At 42.4% G+C, this 18,540-nt stretch overlaps 1 protein-coding gene across 1 annotated transcript; it reads right to left on the reverse strand.

Moving 5' to 3' along the window:
* Positions 1-417: 417 nt before the first annotated feature.
* On the reverse strand, positions 418-10,020 carry LOC116150568 (ras-related protein Rab-4A-like). The gene is made up of 5 exons (XM_064479342.1): positions 9,919-10,020; positions 7,748-7,808; positions 6,037-6,192; positions 4,193-4,288; positions 418-533 (listed from the first exon to the last, which is right to left on the reverse strand). Exons 1-5 carry the CDS (start codon positions 10,018-10,020, stop codon positions 418-420), a joined length of 531 nt encoding a protein of 176 aa, XP_064335412.1.
* Between the last annotated feature and the right edge of the window lie 8,520 nt (positions 10,021-18,540).

Raw genomic sequence — 18,540 nt, forward strand, 5'->3', positions numbered from 1 at the left:
GCTACTGAGATTTTTTCTTTGACCACTGTTACTCAGAAGTGTGTTGTTTAATCCTCATGTATTTTGGATTTTCCAGTTATCTGTCTGTTGCTGATTTCTAGTTTACTACCACTGTGGTCTGAGAGCAGACACTGTATGATTTCTATTCTTTTAAATTTGTTCTGGTGTGTTTTATGGCCTAGACAGTGGTCTATTTTGGTAAGGGTTCCACATAAACGTGAGAAGAATGTGTAGTTCACTGTTAAGAATATCTAACTTTTAAGTATACAGTCCCCTCTCCTTTTCGTAATGTAGCTGCAAAAAGCAATGGCAACCCCTACGGTTAAAGCTGCAGAGCTCCAGGAGGTGACCAGAGCACGAGGCTGGGGGCAGCAGAGATGCTGCGATGTGGCACCTACCTGGCGCTCCCATACTGCTTCAACAGCCACACTCCTGAGCGCTCGGGGCCTGTGCGTGGCGAGGGGACCAAAGCTGCCTCAAGGCCGCAACTCCGTACTGGATACCTGAGCCCATTCGTTCTGGGTCCAGCTCACCTGAGGACCAAGCAAGTCTTTAGAAAAAGTTTTCATGTTTCTGTGAGCCCCAAAACACATTAAGTGAAAAAAGCAAAGTGCAGAACACTGCATACAGACACCATAATTTTGAATAAAGAGGTAAAAAATATACATGTTTGCTTGTGAGGGCATAAACATATCTTCAGAAGGATACATAAAGAACTGATAATTACGGCTGACTTCAAGAAAGAGTTCTAGATGGCTTAGGGGACAGGAAACGGGGGAATGGAGGGTGACTTTCACTGTATCCTCTTCTGTACTTTCTGAATTTGGAATTATGTGAACATATTATGTATACAAAGATTAATTTAAGAATTAAACCATAAAAATACCATCTTTCACTTATGAGACTGGTAGAGACCCAAGTATGATAATAAACCCTGAAGGCATGGCTTTAGTGAAATAAACACCTTCATTCATTACTAGTGGGACGATAAACTGCTACAATGTTGATCGGAGGAATCTGACGGGCTCTACCTAAATTCCAAATGCTTATGTTCTTTGACTCAGTGATTCCATTTCTGGGAATTTATCCTACACACACAGTCACATGCAGGTGAAATGATATATAAAAAAGGTTATTTACTGCAATGTTGTTTGCAACAGCAAAATACTGGCAACAACCCAAATGTCCAAAGCAGACTGCTTACATTATGGCACTACACACAGCGGAATAGTACACACACGCTGTGTGTATGTGTATATCAGCATGTATCTGTAGATGGAAGTCTCTGCATACTGATTTGTAATGATTGGTAGGTATAATAAATGCAGAATTTATAGTATGCTTTTATTTAAAAAAAGGGGGAGAAAAAGCAATGGTTTTTGAATCATATGAATATACTGCCTATTTAGAAATTTTAAATTAAAAAGTACTGCTGAAGAATTCTAATTTATATTCTCACAGTTTTTCACCAGATGTCATTATGATTTTGATGACATCAGAAGAAAAAGACCTTGAACGTTTTGTGTGAGTTCACTTCCATGCATGATATTCACAGATGCAATATTAAAGTAGGAAGGTCATTTAAATGAAACCTCATGTTGAGCTTAATATTACTCAAGATCTTGCCAATTTTAATGATAACCATTTATGCTAGAGTCCTTAAAAATCAGTTTTGTACCAAGTTGAGTAGATTTTTTTATTGTTGTCTTCAGATCAAAAGAGCACAGAGGGATGCAGAGTCCCTTCTCCTGCAGACCAGCCCTCTGTCTGGGCCTGAGGCTCTCCCGGGTACCTCTCCAAGCCCCCGCTTCTGTCAGCCCCCCTCCCACCCTTCTCTCCTTTCCCTGCCTCTCTCTTCTCTCCCAGCATCTTCGTAACTTCTTCCCTTACTGGAACCTCTCACTTTCAGTTAACCGCCTGCACCCTCGTCCTCCAGGGTGGGGCCTACACTTCCTGCCTCCTCACCTCTTCCTTGTGCTCAGTTGCACTACTTTCATCTTTCTGCTGGCAAAGATGACTGGTGACCTTCTCCTACCCACCCCAAGAAATATTTTTCAGCTTAGGTCTTAGCTGATGAGACTTTATTGCATGTGGTAATGAACGATCCTTTGGCTCAAGTTTGGCTGAAGTGACACCCACCTTCCTGGCTCTTGTCACACATCTCTGACCTTTTCCAACCTTCTCTCCTTCATCCTCAGTCTCCAGGGTCTCACTCTGGGTCACTGCTCTTCCGTCTCCACTGATCTCTGGGTGATCACATTCCTCCCAGAGTCTCAAGTAGTCCCATATATTGATGGCTCCCAAATGGGTACCGGCAGCCCGGAATCCTCCCCAAAGCTGACCAGATACCTCCACGTGTTTGTTCCAGTGAGACTACCAAGGGAACACACCCTACACAGAACCATCTTTATTCCCTGGAACTGGCTTATCCTCTGGCTTTGCCATCTCTTTACTGAGTTACTCAAATGTGACCTCAAGTGTCGCTCCTCCTCCCTTCCTGACCCCACTTCTCTCTCCTCCCCAAGGTCAACTGCCCTGCTTTGCTGTTTACTGACCATCATGATGCCCCTGCCAAAATTCTTCCTAAATCCATCTGTATCTCTTCATCTCTACTGCCACATCCTTGTCAAGGCTTTCATCGGTCATCAGTTTTTGGAGTTCTCAAACACGCCCTCATTGGTACCCTGGCCGTCAGCCCTGTTATTCCTTCAGTCTGTCCTTGACAGAACCGCCTACAATGATCTGTCTCCAATCACAATCTGACCACGTCACTCACTGCCGACCACCCGTGGGGCTTCCCATCCCCACAGCAGGGGCTCTCAGGCTTCCATGGACACCAGGATCAATCACATGAGAAAGCTTTTAAAGATGCTGATGCCTTGGCCATACATCAGCCCAATTAACTCAGCATCTCAGAAGTGGGGCCTGGAATTCAAATTTTTATGCACCCCAGTGACTCTAGCATTTGGCCAGGGTGGAGACTCAGTCGCCCACGAGGTCAAGTTCCAGACCCCGGGTCACTATCACTGGCCTGGCTGCTGCCTCTCTCCGATCCTCCTTCCCACCATTCCCCGCCGAGTCCTTCTGTTCCTTCAACTTTTCTCCCAATCTCAACTCATGCTGGGCCCTCTGGGGTCTAACCCTCCTCCTCACCCCCTTGCCCGGCCCCTCCTCACATTTCGAAAGCCCAAGCTCAGCCACCACCTCCTTCTGGAAGCCCCTCCTGACATCATCTCCTGAATAGGCAGGTTCTCCATCCTTGTGTGACCCCAGATTCCGTGCACTGCTCAATTTTCATATCAACCACACCGTATTAGAATTATCTTTTGATTGTTTCCCATGAAAGACAGTTTCTTGAGAACAAGGATTGTGGTTAATTCATTTTTGTATCCCTGGACCTGATAAAGAATAGGCATCCAGGTATTTGAGTGAATCAATTAAAAACTGAATGTCCACATACAATTTTGGTGATATTTAAATAAAAATCAGCTTTAATAAATGACAACTACGTATTATTTTGTCAGCTGCCTAAATCAGGGTTATTTTAAATTCATTTTTACTGAAGCAACAAATACAACAAGACAGAGTACTACTGAGGTATGCTGTTAGCGTCAGAAATAAATTCTCGGTGGGGAGGGGATAGCTCAAGTGGTAGAGTGCATGCTTCAATCCCCAGTACCTCCTCCAAACAAGTAAACTACCTCCCTCCCTCCACCAAAGAAAAATTAAATTAAATTAAAAAAATATTCTCCACAATGCCCAATCCACAGCCAGCATCATCATGCAATGTACCTGTAACTCACTTAATATCACCCAGCTCACCCCCCGCCATGACACATGACCACTGGCCCAGCGGAGTCAGCGAGGTGTTGCAAGCGCGGGGACAAAGGTCCAGTCTTCCTTAAGTGATGGATACAAAAAAGGCTGTGGTTCTAAAAGCAAACACCGCCTGACACCCTGATGGCCTGCCCTCTGCATCAGTGGGACTGAGGAAGCCACTGGAAGAGAGAGGTGGGCTCTCCCCTCAGCCACATGGACAAGACCTTCAAACCCATAACTGGCAACTGCAGGTTGGCAGGTGTAGAGAGAACATTCTTTGACCAAATTGTTCCTGGAAATACTGAAAATGGATACTACTGAGCCAGGGAGTGAAAGAGGCTGAAGAAAAGTTTATGAATGGAAAGTGTTTTACCTGATTCAATTTTGTTAAGTATTTTTCTGGCACATTGTACAAAGGCCTCTTCTGCATTCTCCCCTGTGAGGACACTTGTTTCCAAAAACATCAGCTCTAAAACTGACAACAAACAAAATACGAAGCCATATTTAGATGACAGCCACAACTATTCAATTAATAACAGCCTGTTTAGTATTTTCCTGGTATAGCAGGCGAAATAGAATTATTACTTAAAACCATTATTTCTGCAAATATAAAATCAACAAATGTCAAAAATGTTTTTAAATATTAGAAGAATTCTAACTTTTTCTGAAAAGTAACTAGTATCTTGTGCCAGCACTTAAAGCTTTTGAAGAAACTAAGCAGGCACCAATGCTGAGTAACTAAGCAAAGCAAGCTGGCTGAAACCGCCCTGTGGTCGATATGAAATAAAGTAGCAACTTCCTTCTCCAATCACCTTCACGTCACCATAAATACAAACTACAGGTGCTCACACTTTGGGGGGACTACATGGCCGTGTGACGTCCTGACAGTGAAGGGATGTTGTATGAACAAATACTCTTCTGACCATCAGGTGGTCACTCACTACGGTACAAAGCCCACTCTCCTTGCTTTTGTGAGCTAACACAAGCTCTCTAGACACTTCTTTCTTACTTGTAAAGATCAGGTTCATTTAAATGACAGATAAATTCCTTTTGAGCTTCAATATTCTAAGCTTGCATGCTTCTAAACAGCTTCTTTACAAACTCATTTTTTAAAAAATTTACTGGAGTACAGTCAGTTACAATGTGTCAGTTTCTGGCATACAGCACAATGTCCCAGTCATGCATATACATACATATATTTGTTTTCATATTCTTTTCCATTAAAGGTTATTATAAGATATTGAATATACTTCCTTGTGCTGTACAGAAGAAATTTGTTTTTTTAAATCTATTTTTATATATAATGGCTAATATTTGCAAATCTCAAACTCCCAAATTTATTCCTTCTCACCCCCTTTCCCCCAGTAACCATCAGATTGTTTACTGTGTCTGTGAGTCTGTTTCTGTACAAACTCATGTTTTTATCCCATGTGTTAATTTTCTTAGCAGAAAACCAGTTAATCTGCAAGAGTATAATTTGGCAGCCCCAGAGTCCAGTTAAAAATTGATATCAGGATATTTTAGTTCTTGACTGGCTCTAAAGATTAAAGTAATTTTAAAATGTCTGAATTCTTACTCTGCTATCTATAAGCAACTACTAATTTTATGTATCACCCTTATGTATTTCATAGAGAAATTCAGACAAGTTTCAAAGGCAACTATAGCCAAGTGACTTAAAATTAATGTAGTAAAATAAAGCCAGTAAGTCCAGTATTTCTTCTACCACTTCCCTTTCTATTTAGATCTAGTATTTCACCAACTTAGCTTCAAATTACATTTTAAAAAGATGACATTGGGGGGAGGGTACAGCTTAGTGGCAAAGTGCATGTCTAGCATGCACAAGATCCTGGGTTTGATTCCTAGTATCTCTGTTTAAAAAAATAAACAAATAAATAAATATAAAATTACCTTCCCCATTTAAAAAACTTAAAAAAAGAAAGATGACACCATCTGATTAAGGCCTTTGGAAATTACTGTGATAAATTTCACTTGAAACCAAGACCTGTAACATTCAGAAATCCTGGACTGAAAAGTCATTACAGAACACTAAGACATCTGCTTTTATCATTATAGTAACTTTTGTAGGCAGAATGCAATACAGTGAAAATGTGCTAAGTAAGTCTAAATTTACAGTAAGAACAAGAGGAAGTTCCACATTTCCTAAATATAGTTTCATCTTAAAACTCCAGTAGAGGTAACAGGTGAGAAGTCACTTGCCATTCTCTTGAGCAAACCTGGAGGCTTCCAAGAAAGTGACTTCCCGATCGGCGTCCAGGTCCTTCTTGTTCCCACAGAGGATGATCACGATGTTCTGACTCGCTAGCATTCTGGCATCTGTTAACCAATTAGTCAGCACATTGTAGGTTTCTCGGCGGTGTAATATAAGATTGTGGAAACAGTACATGTATTTTATAAAGCTAGCAGCTCTTTCCAGTCATTCACACTACTCACACCACTTTCAAACACACGGGGCAATGCCAGCAAACTTGAAGGGAACTCAGACAACCTGAATGCCCCGAGTGTGCTCCACACCCACACAGTTTGTTTCACTTTGTTTCCAGGAGAATGAGACCGGGAGTCAGACAGCTGTGGTCTGTTGTTTGCTCAGTTGGGGTACAAAAGGAAACAGACGTTGCTCCCTTCACTTTACAGTATTTATGGAGCTCTTAGTACGTGCAACATGGTGAGGGACACCTGAGAGCTCACCTCTGCCACTCAGTGAATCCCTGCAACATGCTGGTATTCTGTTTCCCAGGAAGTTATCACCTGGATTCTTTGTAAGGGACTCTATGACATAGATTCTGATTATCTCCCTTTTCCATGAGACTCCCGAGGCCCAGAGAAACTGACTAAGTTGCCCAAAGTCACACATTGGGCCAGTGGCAGAGCCGGGATTTGACCAGGTCCATCCGCCTTCAGGACTGTTTTCGGTCCGTGTATATCTAGGGCTAGTTTCCTCTGCTGGTGCACTCTGATGGTGCGGCCTCACACTTGGGCAGGCGGAGCCCTTCAGCCCCAGGCAAGAACGGCAGGGCTGCCCGCCTTCTCGCCAGAGCCCCTCATTCTGAACACAGGCCAGGTGTGCGACAGACACCCTCTCACTGGACAAGCGTCTTCCCGGAAGGAGCCCCCAGATGACAGTTCAGATGACATATTTCAGAGGTGGTGCTGGTGAACACTGAGATCAGCACCGACTGATGGGATTCCTTCGAGGATGGGGACATTCTATGATCTGCACTGTCCAATACAGTGGCCACCAGCTGCAGGTGATTTCTGAGCACTGGGAATAGGGTAAGTGAGACCAGGGAGCTGAAAATTTAATTTAATTTTATTTGCGATCGCTGCAGTGATAGCTACACACAGGATGGTGCACTCAGATCCTCCTATGTGCCAAGAGCTTTATACTAACCAACTTGACCGCCCAGCAGCCTCACGAGTCTCACACGATCATCGTTACTCCACAGACAAGGAAGCTCAAGTCCAGTCAGAGCGCCCTGTCTGAGGACACCACACAGTGACCAGGCGTGAACCCAGGTGACCTAAACCTAAGCCTGTGCTTGATGGATGACAATTACTTCTAATAATTTACCACAAAGGAAAACCCTAAGTTTCTCTGTTTGTTCTTTGGGCTTTTTTTTTTTTTTTTCGCAAACCTTAAGGAAAGTGTCAAAACATCATGTTAAGAAATACAGTGAAACACCATGGATGCTTCATCTATCTAAAACCTTGGGAACATCCCTCTTTACGTGGTAAAGTAGTGGCGGGTTCAAAAACCTCCAAGACTCCCCGTAAAAGGGCTGTGGGGCTCTGGACTCCCAGCCATGCCCACTGCCCCCCCACCCCCCCACTGCTGATGCCCAAAGCATCCCCTGCAGGGAGGCGCGGACCCAGGGAGCAGAGGCAGCGCCTCTTCCGGGGGCTCCTTACCTGGTGATGTCGTAGATGAGGAGGGCCCCTGCCGCACCTCTGTAGTAACTCTCGTCACAGACCTGGAAGAGTTACACACTTTTACTTTCAGCCAGAGCCTGGACTCCTGAGCACCATCTGCTCATACAAAAGCACCTGTTTTTGCCTTGAAAACCACAATACAGGGGCAGATGTTGCTTTAAAGAGAAATGATTCAGGGTCACCTGAAAGTATGCATGATGAGCTATTCCACCTGAAATCGTGTCACAGAAACGACAGGGAGGTGGGGACGTTCAGCTGGGACAAGTATGATATTCCCTAAAAGGTGGATGAAGCTCTTCTGCAGAACCGAAGGCATCTTTGAGAACTTACAGGGCGGGCAGAGAGGGAGCCCTCACAGAAGCTGCATGGGCCCTGGGCGCTCAGCAGTCCCCCTCTGCTGGCTCGGGGGTCCTGTGTCTTCCCCCCGGGGAGAGGGAACCTCCTCCCAGACTCCACAGCCGCACTGTCCTGAGCTCCCTTCCTCCCGCCCCTCACCTGTTTCTAGAGTGCCCGAATATATCTTGTCCGGGTCCACAATTTCCAGGATTTTTCTTTCAGTAACACATTTTCTCCCCTGCAGCACGAATCTCTGTTACATTTTTCCCACTAGCAAAATCAAATTTGCTCTGGCACCTCCCATCTTAAAGAACAAGGTAGGAGGCATGATTCCCCACTACTGTTCCATCACTTGCTCTTTCTGACACCCAACCTTCCCCAGAGCTGCCTGACCAGTGCCCCTCCCTGCCCCCCAGCCCCTGCCTCTCTGCTCCTCCCACACAGCTGGTCCAGGTCATGCAGCAACATGGATCCAGACCCAGTGCACCTGTCCTCCCCACTCTGCTGCTGCACCAGCCCCTCTCCCGGCCTCCTCCTCCCTCACCAGCTACTCTAGATCATTCCTCTGAATCTGCCCTGTTGGTACCAGAGTTCCTTCGCCTGTTCTGGGGTCTGGTACACTTTTCTACCAATGGTCCTGACTCAGATTTAATCCTCAGCTCAGACTACATCTGTAAGATCCAACCGCCACTACCCCGGCATCTCCATGTGACCACATAATGAACATCTGTAAGACAGAACCCTGGTTCCCAGCCTCCAGGTTCCTCCTGGCTGGGGGTGGGGTGAGGGGTGGGGAGATCCCACCATCTACTCTGTTTATAATCTCTGCTCGGAGCCTCCATGCCTCTTCATGCCCACCTCCATACTGGGTCCATCAGTCAGGACCTGTCTCACCAACAGTTCACGCTCCACATTGTACACGTCTCTCCATCCTCACCAGCACTGTCCTAACCCATGCCACCAGCTCTCTGCCTAGACCCCTGCAGGCACCTACAGCTGGTGTCCCCGCTGTCACTTGTGACCATCAGTCTATTCTCCAGAGCAACAAAAGTCCTCCTCAAGGTCTACAAGGCTCCTGTGCTCCGGAATGGGGCAATGGTCAGTGACTAAATCGCTTTTATCAATCATGCTGCAGTCCAAAACCTCCATAAGAGGTCCTAGGCAATGGGGCTCAGATAGCTTCTGAGTTCGTGAGCACATGGTGGTGCGGAGAGGGCGGGAAGCTCAGCACTGGGTCCCCACACCCGTGCCCTCTGCACCTCTTCCATTTGGCCATTTCTGACTTGCACCCTTTATAATAGACTGGTAACACTGAATATGGTGCTTTCCTGAGCTCTGTGATTCATTCCAGTGAATTCGGGAGCCTGGGGGCAGGGCCGTGGAAGCCGTGAATTCACTGACTGCTGGGCAGACACGAGAGTGACCGGTGTGTGCAGGGCAGACAGTCGGGGGACTGAGCCCTGAACCTGCGGGGCCTAGTGCTAACTCTGGGTACTGTCAGAATCGAAGTGAACTGTTGGTCACGGAGTGGTGTGGAAAAATGCCACTCACCTGGGGTCAGAAAAGAGGCACCACCATCAACTACACTTCAACAAAAAGTTAAAAACAAAACAAAACAAAACAAAGAAACAAAAATAGGCACCAAAGAAACAAACAGTGCCTACCTCTGGGGAGAAACGAAAACCGTGGAACTTAAAAAAACAAACAGAATTTGCTCATTATATATATTTTGATATTTTGAAAAGGGCAGCTATTTTTAAATTTACTTTTTAGTCCTTAAATTTCCCAGGCTCGAAGCGTCCCCCCTCTCCTTACAGATGCTACCACAGAGGGCACGGCTTTAAGAGCCGGCAGAGCTGTGGGGTGAGGGGGGCCGGCTGTCAGCTCTCCTCTAGGGAGCCCCTGGGGGCAGGTCATTTCCACATATAGTAGGAGGCAACTCTTTTCTATTTTAGCTTCAGCTCCCAGAGAAAGAGAATCAGAGAGGCACCAGCCTGTGGTGACTGCCCCTGCCGCCTCCCCGTCTGGCAGGGCCAGGTCCTGGCGGCTGCCTTCTCCCTCTCTGGCTTACTCCCCTGTGTTGGTGAGGTGTGTCTTCCTGAAGTTTCTAAGAAAGAATCCATGGGAGAGAACCATTATTTTCCCCCATTCTTGCATAACTGAAGATATTCTGATTTATCTTCTCACACTTAATGGATAGTTTCGCTAAGTTTCCAATTTTAGGCTGGAAAAAATTTTTTTCACGTTGAGTTTTGAAGGCAATGCTTCAATTATCTTCTAGCTTCCAAATGTTGCTGTTGAACAGTCCATGCCTGATCCTTTATGTGGGACTGTTTTGGCCTCTTGGAGTCTTTATGTATCTTCACTTCATCCATGATGCTCTGAAATTTTGCATGGCACACCCCTGTCTGGACTTTCTCCCATTCATCTGTGTTTGGTGTAAGGTGGGCCAATAAATGTGGAATCTCATTCCTTCAGTGGAAAATTTTCTTTAATTGTTTCTTTTAGTATTTCCTCTGTTCTTCCTTCTTCGGGAATGCCTAATTAGTCAGGCATTGGACCTTCTGAATTAATTCTGGATGATTCTTTGTTGTTTCTTCCCCTTCCCATCTCAAGTTTGTTGTTTAACTTTCTGGAAGATCATTACTCTACTTAATATATTATTTCATTGCTCTTTTGTAGTTTTCATTTTCTCCTATTCCCTGGAGGTTTCTATTTTCTTTATTTTGGGCTCTTTCTTTTATTTTAGAAACTTCCTTCAAGTGTCTGGTGATCCTTGGTTGATCAATTATATTCAAGAACAAGGAATGCAAAAGTCTTAAAAAAAAACAACAAACACCCCTTTATGTGTGGGCTGGAGGCTTTACTATGAGATGGCTAGACAGAGATTGGGCTATTTCACTGGGGAAACCAAAATATTAGCATCCTTAAGCCTTTCCTTTGGGGCTATTCATCTTTCTGCAGAGAATATATACCTGACTTTGAATGAAATGCCTGCACTGGGATTAAATTTTATTTAACTGAATTTTGTAATTGTGACTATCTGTTCTGCTTGACTTTGGGTATGTGTTCAAAAAGCACAACTAAAATATTAATCTACTTTCTTGCTTTAGTACTTACAGAATATTATACATGTAACCTTATCTGCAGTGATCTGGGGCCATCATTCCAAACATCGATGGTGACTGTAGTGCAACGAAAGTGTTGAGGAGAGAAGAGAGAATATTTTGTGGAATGTTTTAATGTAAAACAAAACCAACCCCCAAAGAGGTTTTAAAAAATTCTCCTTTTAAAGTCAAATGCAGAGAAGAATTGTTTGTGCTACTATTTTGCTTTGATTTGAATCTAAAAGTACAGTGTGGAATAAGCAACGCCACATCCTCTTAATGCACTCACCAGTCTCGAAGAATAAATTAGCCTCCAAATTAGGATGCATTCACTTGGAAGAGGTTCTAATGCATTCTTTCATAAATCAGTTCTGCATGGAGAAAAACTGACTTCTGCTTGCCTTAAAGCTTCCGGAGGCAAAATTTCTAAAATCTAGGGGATGGGGTTGGGAAGGACTATATATATTAAGAGAATATAACTGATTATTTCAATTCCGATTTTCAAATATTTTTCTTAACTTAGAGAAAAAGCTACCTGAATCGTTTTTGGCCGGCTGTGTCCCGTATCTGTAACTTGATATATTTACCACCAATGTTTATTATCTTTGAACCAAATTCCACTCCTATTGTATGATTTGAGTCATCTTTGACTGAAAAAGAAAAAGAAATTTCATTTTAGAACATTAAGGAAACAGGCTCAGATTTAAATGAGTAACATTAAAATCAAGAGTTAAGTCAATGGAAAATGCAATTTACTTCAGCCATTCATTTCTCCAACAGTCAGATGATAACAGGTACTTGTTCTTTTAAAGAGAGCACATACAATCCCTGTTCTTAAAGAGACAATAAAAGCTTTCCTTAAAAATCCTAAACAAACCATATATTTTAAAGCTGGGGCTTGGAGGAGGCCACACCACAGGAGATGGTGTCTCCCTGTTCACATTTTAAGGTTCTCATGAATGGTGGCTGCACGGAAGCCTGGGTACCATGTGGAGGCCTCACTGCCCAGGGGCAGACCTGCAACGTGGCCAGTAATGGTTTTAAGTATTCAGCCAAATCTCCTAAAGAAATAAAAGTAAGGGGAAGGAAAGGCACTGAAGCCCAAGAAAGAAACTTAATGGACATCAAAGATTAAGGGGAAACGAGGAAAAGATAGTGTGAAAAACAGAACCCAAAAAACAAAAACTCTATGCACACTACAGCTGCTGGGATTTCCTGAATTTTAGCACTGTGTGGTGGTAATCTGGAATGAACCCTCTGGAGAAATCAATACTGTTTGAATGGGCAGGGAGGCAGATGAAGTAAGTAGCCTGCTGAACTCAACTGGAATAAGCCGTCTATAAAAGAAAATTTCTGTGATGAATATCGTGGGCATATGGTCCACTAGCTGGCTTATATTTTATAACCACAGGATAAAATTTAATTGTACCAGAAGTCAGGGATGCCACCTGACAGCTACGTTTATTGCTGCCTGGGGGCATGAGGGTAGGGGAGGGTAACAGGGACCCCAGCAGCCTGTCTCATGCCTGGACAGTGCAGAACTGGACATCCTGCTAGACTGAGCCACTGTGCACACCTTGGAGTAAAAGCCTTCAAAGGGCCATAACCGAAGGCCAAGGGCATCCTGACTAGGTCATGGCTACATGAGAAATAAAGTGAAACCTTGTGACATCATTACAGTGATGGTGAGGAGTGATGGGGAGGGCGATCAAGGGGGAGTTCCCCACAGAGGAGAAGGAGAGTAGTAGGCTGTGTGCTTGGTCCACTGTCATCCAGATGCTCGCTTCTGAGACGGAGCAAGGAAAAGCCTTGGTAACTGGCAAAGAAGCCTGGACCACCCGGTGAGTGAAGATGTGTTCAATTTAGTAAGGACTGGCTCCATGACTGAGCCATGCTGGGTCCATGTCACGATATAGAGGTTCCAACAAGCTCTTGGTTGATGAAAATGCAATGAGCAAAATGCATTTCTAGAATTTTATTCTTCAAGCTCTTTTCCAAGACATCCTATGCTGCCTCTTTTCCCATTTTATCTACCACCTGACGTATCTCATACATATTTAAGATGCACTTCATTTTTAAAAAAATTTTTAAAAAATGTTGGGGGTGGGGCAGAGGCAGTTGGGTTTACTTCTTTATTTACTTTTGGAAGAGGTACTGGGGATTGATCCCAGGACCCTGTGAATGCTAAGCATGTGCTCTGCCGTTTGAGCTACACCCTCCCCCCGAGATGCACTTCATTAAATGAAATTAATTCTGTTTCCATGCCTTCATCTGACTACCAGACAGACAGGTCATTCTCCACAATTCTTTCCATTATTATAAAAGCACTACTTATTTTAAGGGCCTTTCAAACCTACCATCTTTTACAATAGTTTGGAATACAAAATTCAACCTCCTTTACCAAAAGAGTATGAGTCAATTGCAAGTTATTTTCTCTGGTCAAAATGTCTGGGTTTGAGTCTCACCAAATATGAGGTCACCATCAAAAGGTACACACTCACTTCTCTGAACCTCTGTTTCTTGTAAAATATAATTGAAGATTACAACTGCCTTAATGACAATACAAGGCTGCTGAGGACAGATGTTACTTTATTCAAAATGTACAACAAGCCTGTTGGGAAATGAAATGCCACATCATCCCACTGTATTTTAGTATCTGGAAAATGTACAGATGGTACACTATGTAATGAACTGTGAACCACTATAAGGATGAAATGCTAAATAAAAATCAGATTACTAAAAGTTTAATAACAGACTTTAAATATCATTTAAAAAACATTTTTAAACTATGACTTTTTTCCTGAAAAAACTATTCATAAGTCTGGCTGTAAACAAATCCGAGCAGGAGTGTGCTCTCAGAAGGAGATGTGTGTGAATACAGACCACATGGCGTCACTTACATTTTTTTCAATAATCTGATAAGCAAGCAAGACTTGCCAGTTCCTGCATTTCCAATAACCAAGAATTTAAACAAAAAATCTGAAAGACAAAAAGAGATTGTGAAAAGTAACTTTAAAACAGGTGCTATGAATTTATTCTTAGGTTACAATCATAAAAATTTAATGAAATCTTAGTTGCTAATATAACAGAAAAAAAAGAGGTAACGGTATTTTGTGAAAACAGCAATAAACACATTGACTTACCTTCCCACCTTTTCTGTATCTGGCTTACGTGCTCAGTGCCTTTCAAACTGGGGACAATTTGTTTTGATAATGAACATTTGAAAACTATTCTTGTAATGACTAAAATCTGTCTCTCTGCTACACTATTCAAAAAATAATAAAAAAAAAATACACACACGCAAAGGCAAGCAAAAGTCTCCAGAAATTTCAAGTGTTTTCTGTACAAAAGAAAAAACCTGGTAGACTTTGAGGCTTTGAGAAGTCGCCTTCCTTTTTTAAAAAAAAACAAAACAGGTGTCAGTTTTCCCCGCACTTGTGGGCTTCTGGGGTCTTGCCTCTGTCCCCTCATCTGTGACCTGTGGGAAGGCTGGCTTAAGCCCAGCTGGGGTCAGTATTCCACGTGAGAAGTCTGCCTCATTCAGAGTAGAGAAAGCTCTTCATTCCTTCTTTACACATTGGAATTTATTCATTTATTTATTTTTATTATTTTATTTTGGGGGGGCAGGGAGGGAGGCAATTAGGTTTATTTATTTACTTATTTTTAGAGGAGGTACTGGGGATTGAACCCAGGCCCTCCTGCATGCTAAGCATGTGCTCTATCACTTAAGCTGTACCCTCCCCCACTTGGAATGCATTTAATTTGGGATCCTACTTTCCATAACCAGAAAAAGAGGCTTTCCACCATGGAGTCTGTAAATTACAGTGATGTAGCATTAGGAGCCTCACACGGTCCTGGAGATTCATTTTTGCTTTTTATTAGGAAAGAACTCTCGTTCTGCTCAGTCCAGGCCCTGCAGAGCACTCACCCCCTCTCCCACCCTCACCCTTTGATCCTGACCCACCACTGCTCACCCCCGGCTGCCAGGCTCATCCCCTGGCCCTGAAGGCCCTGCTCCACATTCCTGGTTTCCTTGTGTGCAGCCCTGAAGGTGTCACCTCCGCAATCCTGTGTCCAACCCAGACCAAGCACTGCTGGCCCTGGCTCCTTCCCTCCCCCAGTTAAGCCCAAATAGTCTACTTCTTTGCCGGTGCCTGGGCCAGCCCTGTTTCCTAAGAACTACATTCATGATCACTCCAAGATTAAGCCGTCAACCTCTCATGATTTTCAAATGGTTGTAGGCAATTAAGCTTATAGGATAGTGCTATTAGAATTGTCAGCATTTAAAAATAGCAACAGTTTTATGCTTCCCACTGCCCATTTTAAAAGCAAGCCCACCAGTGTTCATAACAATATTATTCACAGTAGCCAAAAGATGGAACCAACTCAAATATCCATTGATGGATAAATAGATAAACAAAATATAGTATATACATACATTGGAATATTATTCAGCATTAAAAAGGAAGGACTTTTTGGAACATGGTCCAACATGGATAAACTTTGAGAAAATTGTGGTTAGTCAAATAAGCGAGACACGGAAGGACAAATACCAGAAGATTCCACTTCCAGTACATGAGGTACTCAGCGTCATCAAACTCATAGGGACAGAAAGTAGAAGGGTGATTGTTGGGGAGGGGATTGGGGAGAGGAAATGGAGAGTCTGCATTCAGTAGATACGAAAGATGAAAAAGTTCTGGAGATGGATGGTGGTGGTAACAGTTGTACAGCAATGTGAATGTACTTAATGCTACTGAACTGTAGACTTAAAAAGGGTAAAAATGGCAGATCTTATGTAATGTACATTTTACTACACACATAAAATAAAATATGCCAAGTCTAATCATTTTCATTGAAAAGCTTTTACAAACCAAGAAATTGAAGGGAAGGTGGTTAAGATGGTCAGGTTAAAATGAAAATATTGGAATTTCTCAATCTGGTTCCATATCCCCTTCTATTTAAGAAATAAAGCCCAATACATTGCATAAAAAAGATGAAAATCAGAGGTTGAACCAAGATGGCAGAGTAGAGAGACTCATAGCTCACCCTCTCCCACGAATACACCAAGAATTACATCTACAAACCCACTGAATCACACAGACACCTACTGAACTGTGGCAGAATGTCTCTCACTTTGAAGTACAGGAGGAGTCTCACAAAATCCAATAAACAACAAGTTTATATGGTATAGCACAGGGAACTAGATTCAATGCCTTGAAGTAACTTACAGTGAAAATATGAAAATGAATATATGTATGTTCCTATATGACTGAAGCATTGTGCTGTACACTAGAAATTGACAGAACATTGTAAACTGACTATACTTCAATCAATCAATCAATCAATCAATATATGAAAGATGAAAATCAGGTGAAGATGCTGTCACTATGTAGGCAAAAGTAAGTCTTGAGAGAAAAAATAATTTGTGTACACAAATTGGAATGTTTCTTATGTGCCCATGTGAAGGAAAGAGTAGTGAGCTGAACTGGAACTCTCTTCAGGGCTCAGCTGGAAGTGAAAGGATAGGCTGGGGAAAAATCCTCTCCCCAGCACAGGAAGACAAGGAGCCCTCTCTGACTCTGCCTGGCCTCTCAGCAGAAAAACATTCCACTTTGAAGGTTTATCATGTGAGTCTGAAGTTCAACTTTAAAAAACATGTGGAAAACGAATCTTCAAGTCAAGAAATTTAAAATAATGGGATGCCTGGAAGAAGCAAATGCAGATCACTCTGGAAAGAAACACCCTCAGCCCAAGGTATATAGGATTCCCACACTTATAGCTCCTCTGAAGATGAGCTCACAATCTAAAATTATAAAACACTCAAGGGAACAATCCATCTTGAATGAGTCAGCAATCCCAAAACATTAAGCTTTCAAGAATCTGATTAAAAAAAGAACCTGATAAAGTATACTCAAGCTGATTAATACCAAAAAAGAGAACTGAATACATAAGAAAAGTATAAAATGATATAAAAAGAGGTAGACTTCTAGAATCTGTCTAGAAATAAAAATTGCAGTCATTAAAAATAAACGGGGGAAGGGTATAGCTCAAGTGGTACAGCCCATGCTCAGCACACAAGAGGTCCTGGGTTCAATCCCCAGTACCTCCTCCAAGCAGAAATTAATGAATAAACCTAACTACCTCCACCTCATTAAAAAAAAACAAAACAAAACACAAACACCACAAGCAAAACGTGTGCTTTGAGACTATTTCACAAATCTGTCTCATCCTTTAACAAATGCTGACACTGTGAATCATAGATTTCATTGAATTATAAATTTTAAAAAGTCAATAAATGAGTTAAAGAGCAGAATTAACAAAACTAAGGAGAAAATTAGTGAACTGGAGTAAAGACTGAAGAAAGTTACAAGGAGGCAGAACAGAGAATTGAAGAGAGAGAAAATATGAGAGTTTAAGTAACATGGAGGATTGGATTTGGCTTCCCAGTGCACATAAATGTTACATTTACACTATATTGTAGTCTACTAAGTGTGCAGTAGCATTATGTCTTAAAAACCAATGTACATACTTTAATTAAAAAATACTTCATTGGTAAAAAACCATCATCTGAACCCTCAGCAAGTCATAATCTTTTTGCCATAGTAACATTAAAGATCACTGATCACCATAACAACTATAATAATAATGAAAAAGTTTAAAATGTTGCAAGGATTACCAGAACATGACCCGGAGACATGAAGTGAGCAAATGCTGTTGGAAAAATGGTGCCAACGGACTTGTTCAATGTAGAGTTGCCATGAACCTTCAATTTGTAAAAAATGCAGTCTCTGTGAAGCATAAGGCATGGCTGTCAATGGAGGTAAGGGTTTTATATTTCACTCAAACTGGTAATATGATGATACCAGTAGACTGTGATATGTATATATAGTCTAATATCCAGAGCAACCACTAAAACAGCTATGCGAAGAGACAGACTCCAGAACATTAGGGAAACAGGTTATACTCAAAAACAGGTAAATCCATTTGGTATCACTCATATGTGGAACTGGAAAAAGAAGAGGATGCTAATGAACTCATCCAGAAAACAGAAACAGATCACAGACTTAGTAAACAATCTTATGGTTATGGGAGAAAGAGGGTGGGAAGGGATAAATTTGGGAGTTTGAGATTTACAAATGTTAGCCACTAAATATAAAAAAAATTAAAAAACCCAAGTTTCTTCTGTATAGCACAGGGAACTATATTCAATATCTTCTAATGAAAAAGAATATGAAAATTAATATATGTATGTATATGCATGCCTGGGACAAGGGCTGTACACCAGAAATTGACACATTGTAACTGACTGTACTTCAATTAAAAAAAATAG

Source organism: Camelus dromedarius, chromosome 26 (genome assembly GCF_036321535.1).
Source record: "Camelus dromedarius isolate mCamDro1 chromosome 26, mCamDro1.pat, whole genome shotgun sequence".
NCBI lineage: Eukaryota > Metazoa > Chordata > Mammalia > Artiodactyla > Camelidae > Camelus > Camelus dromedarius.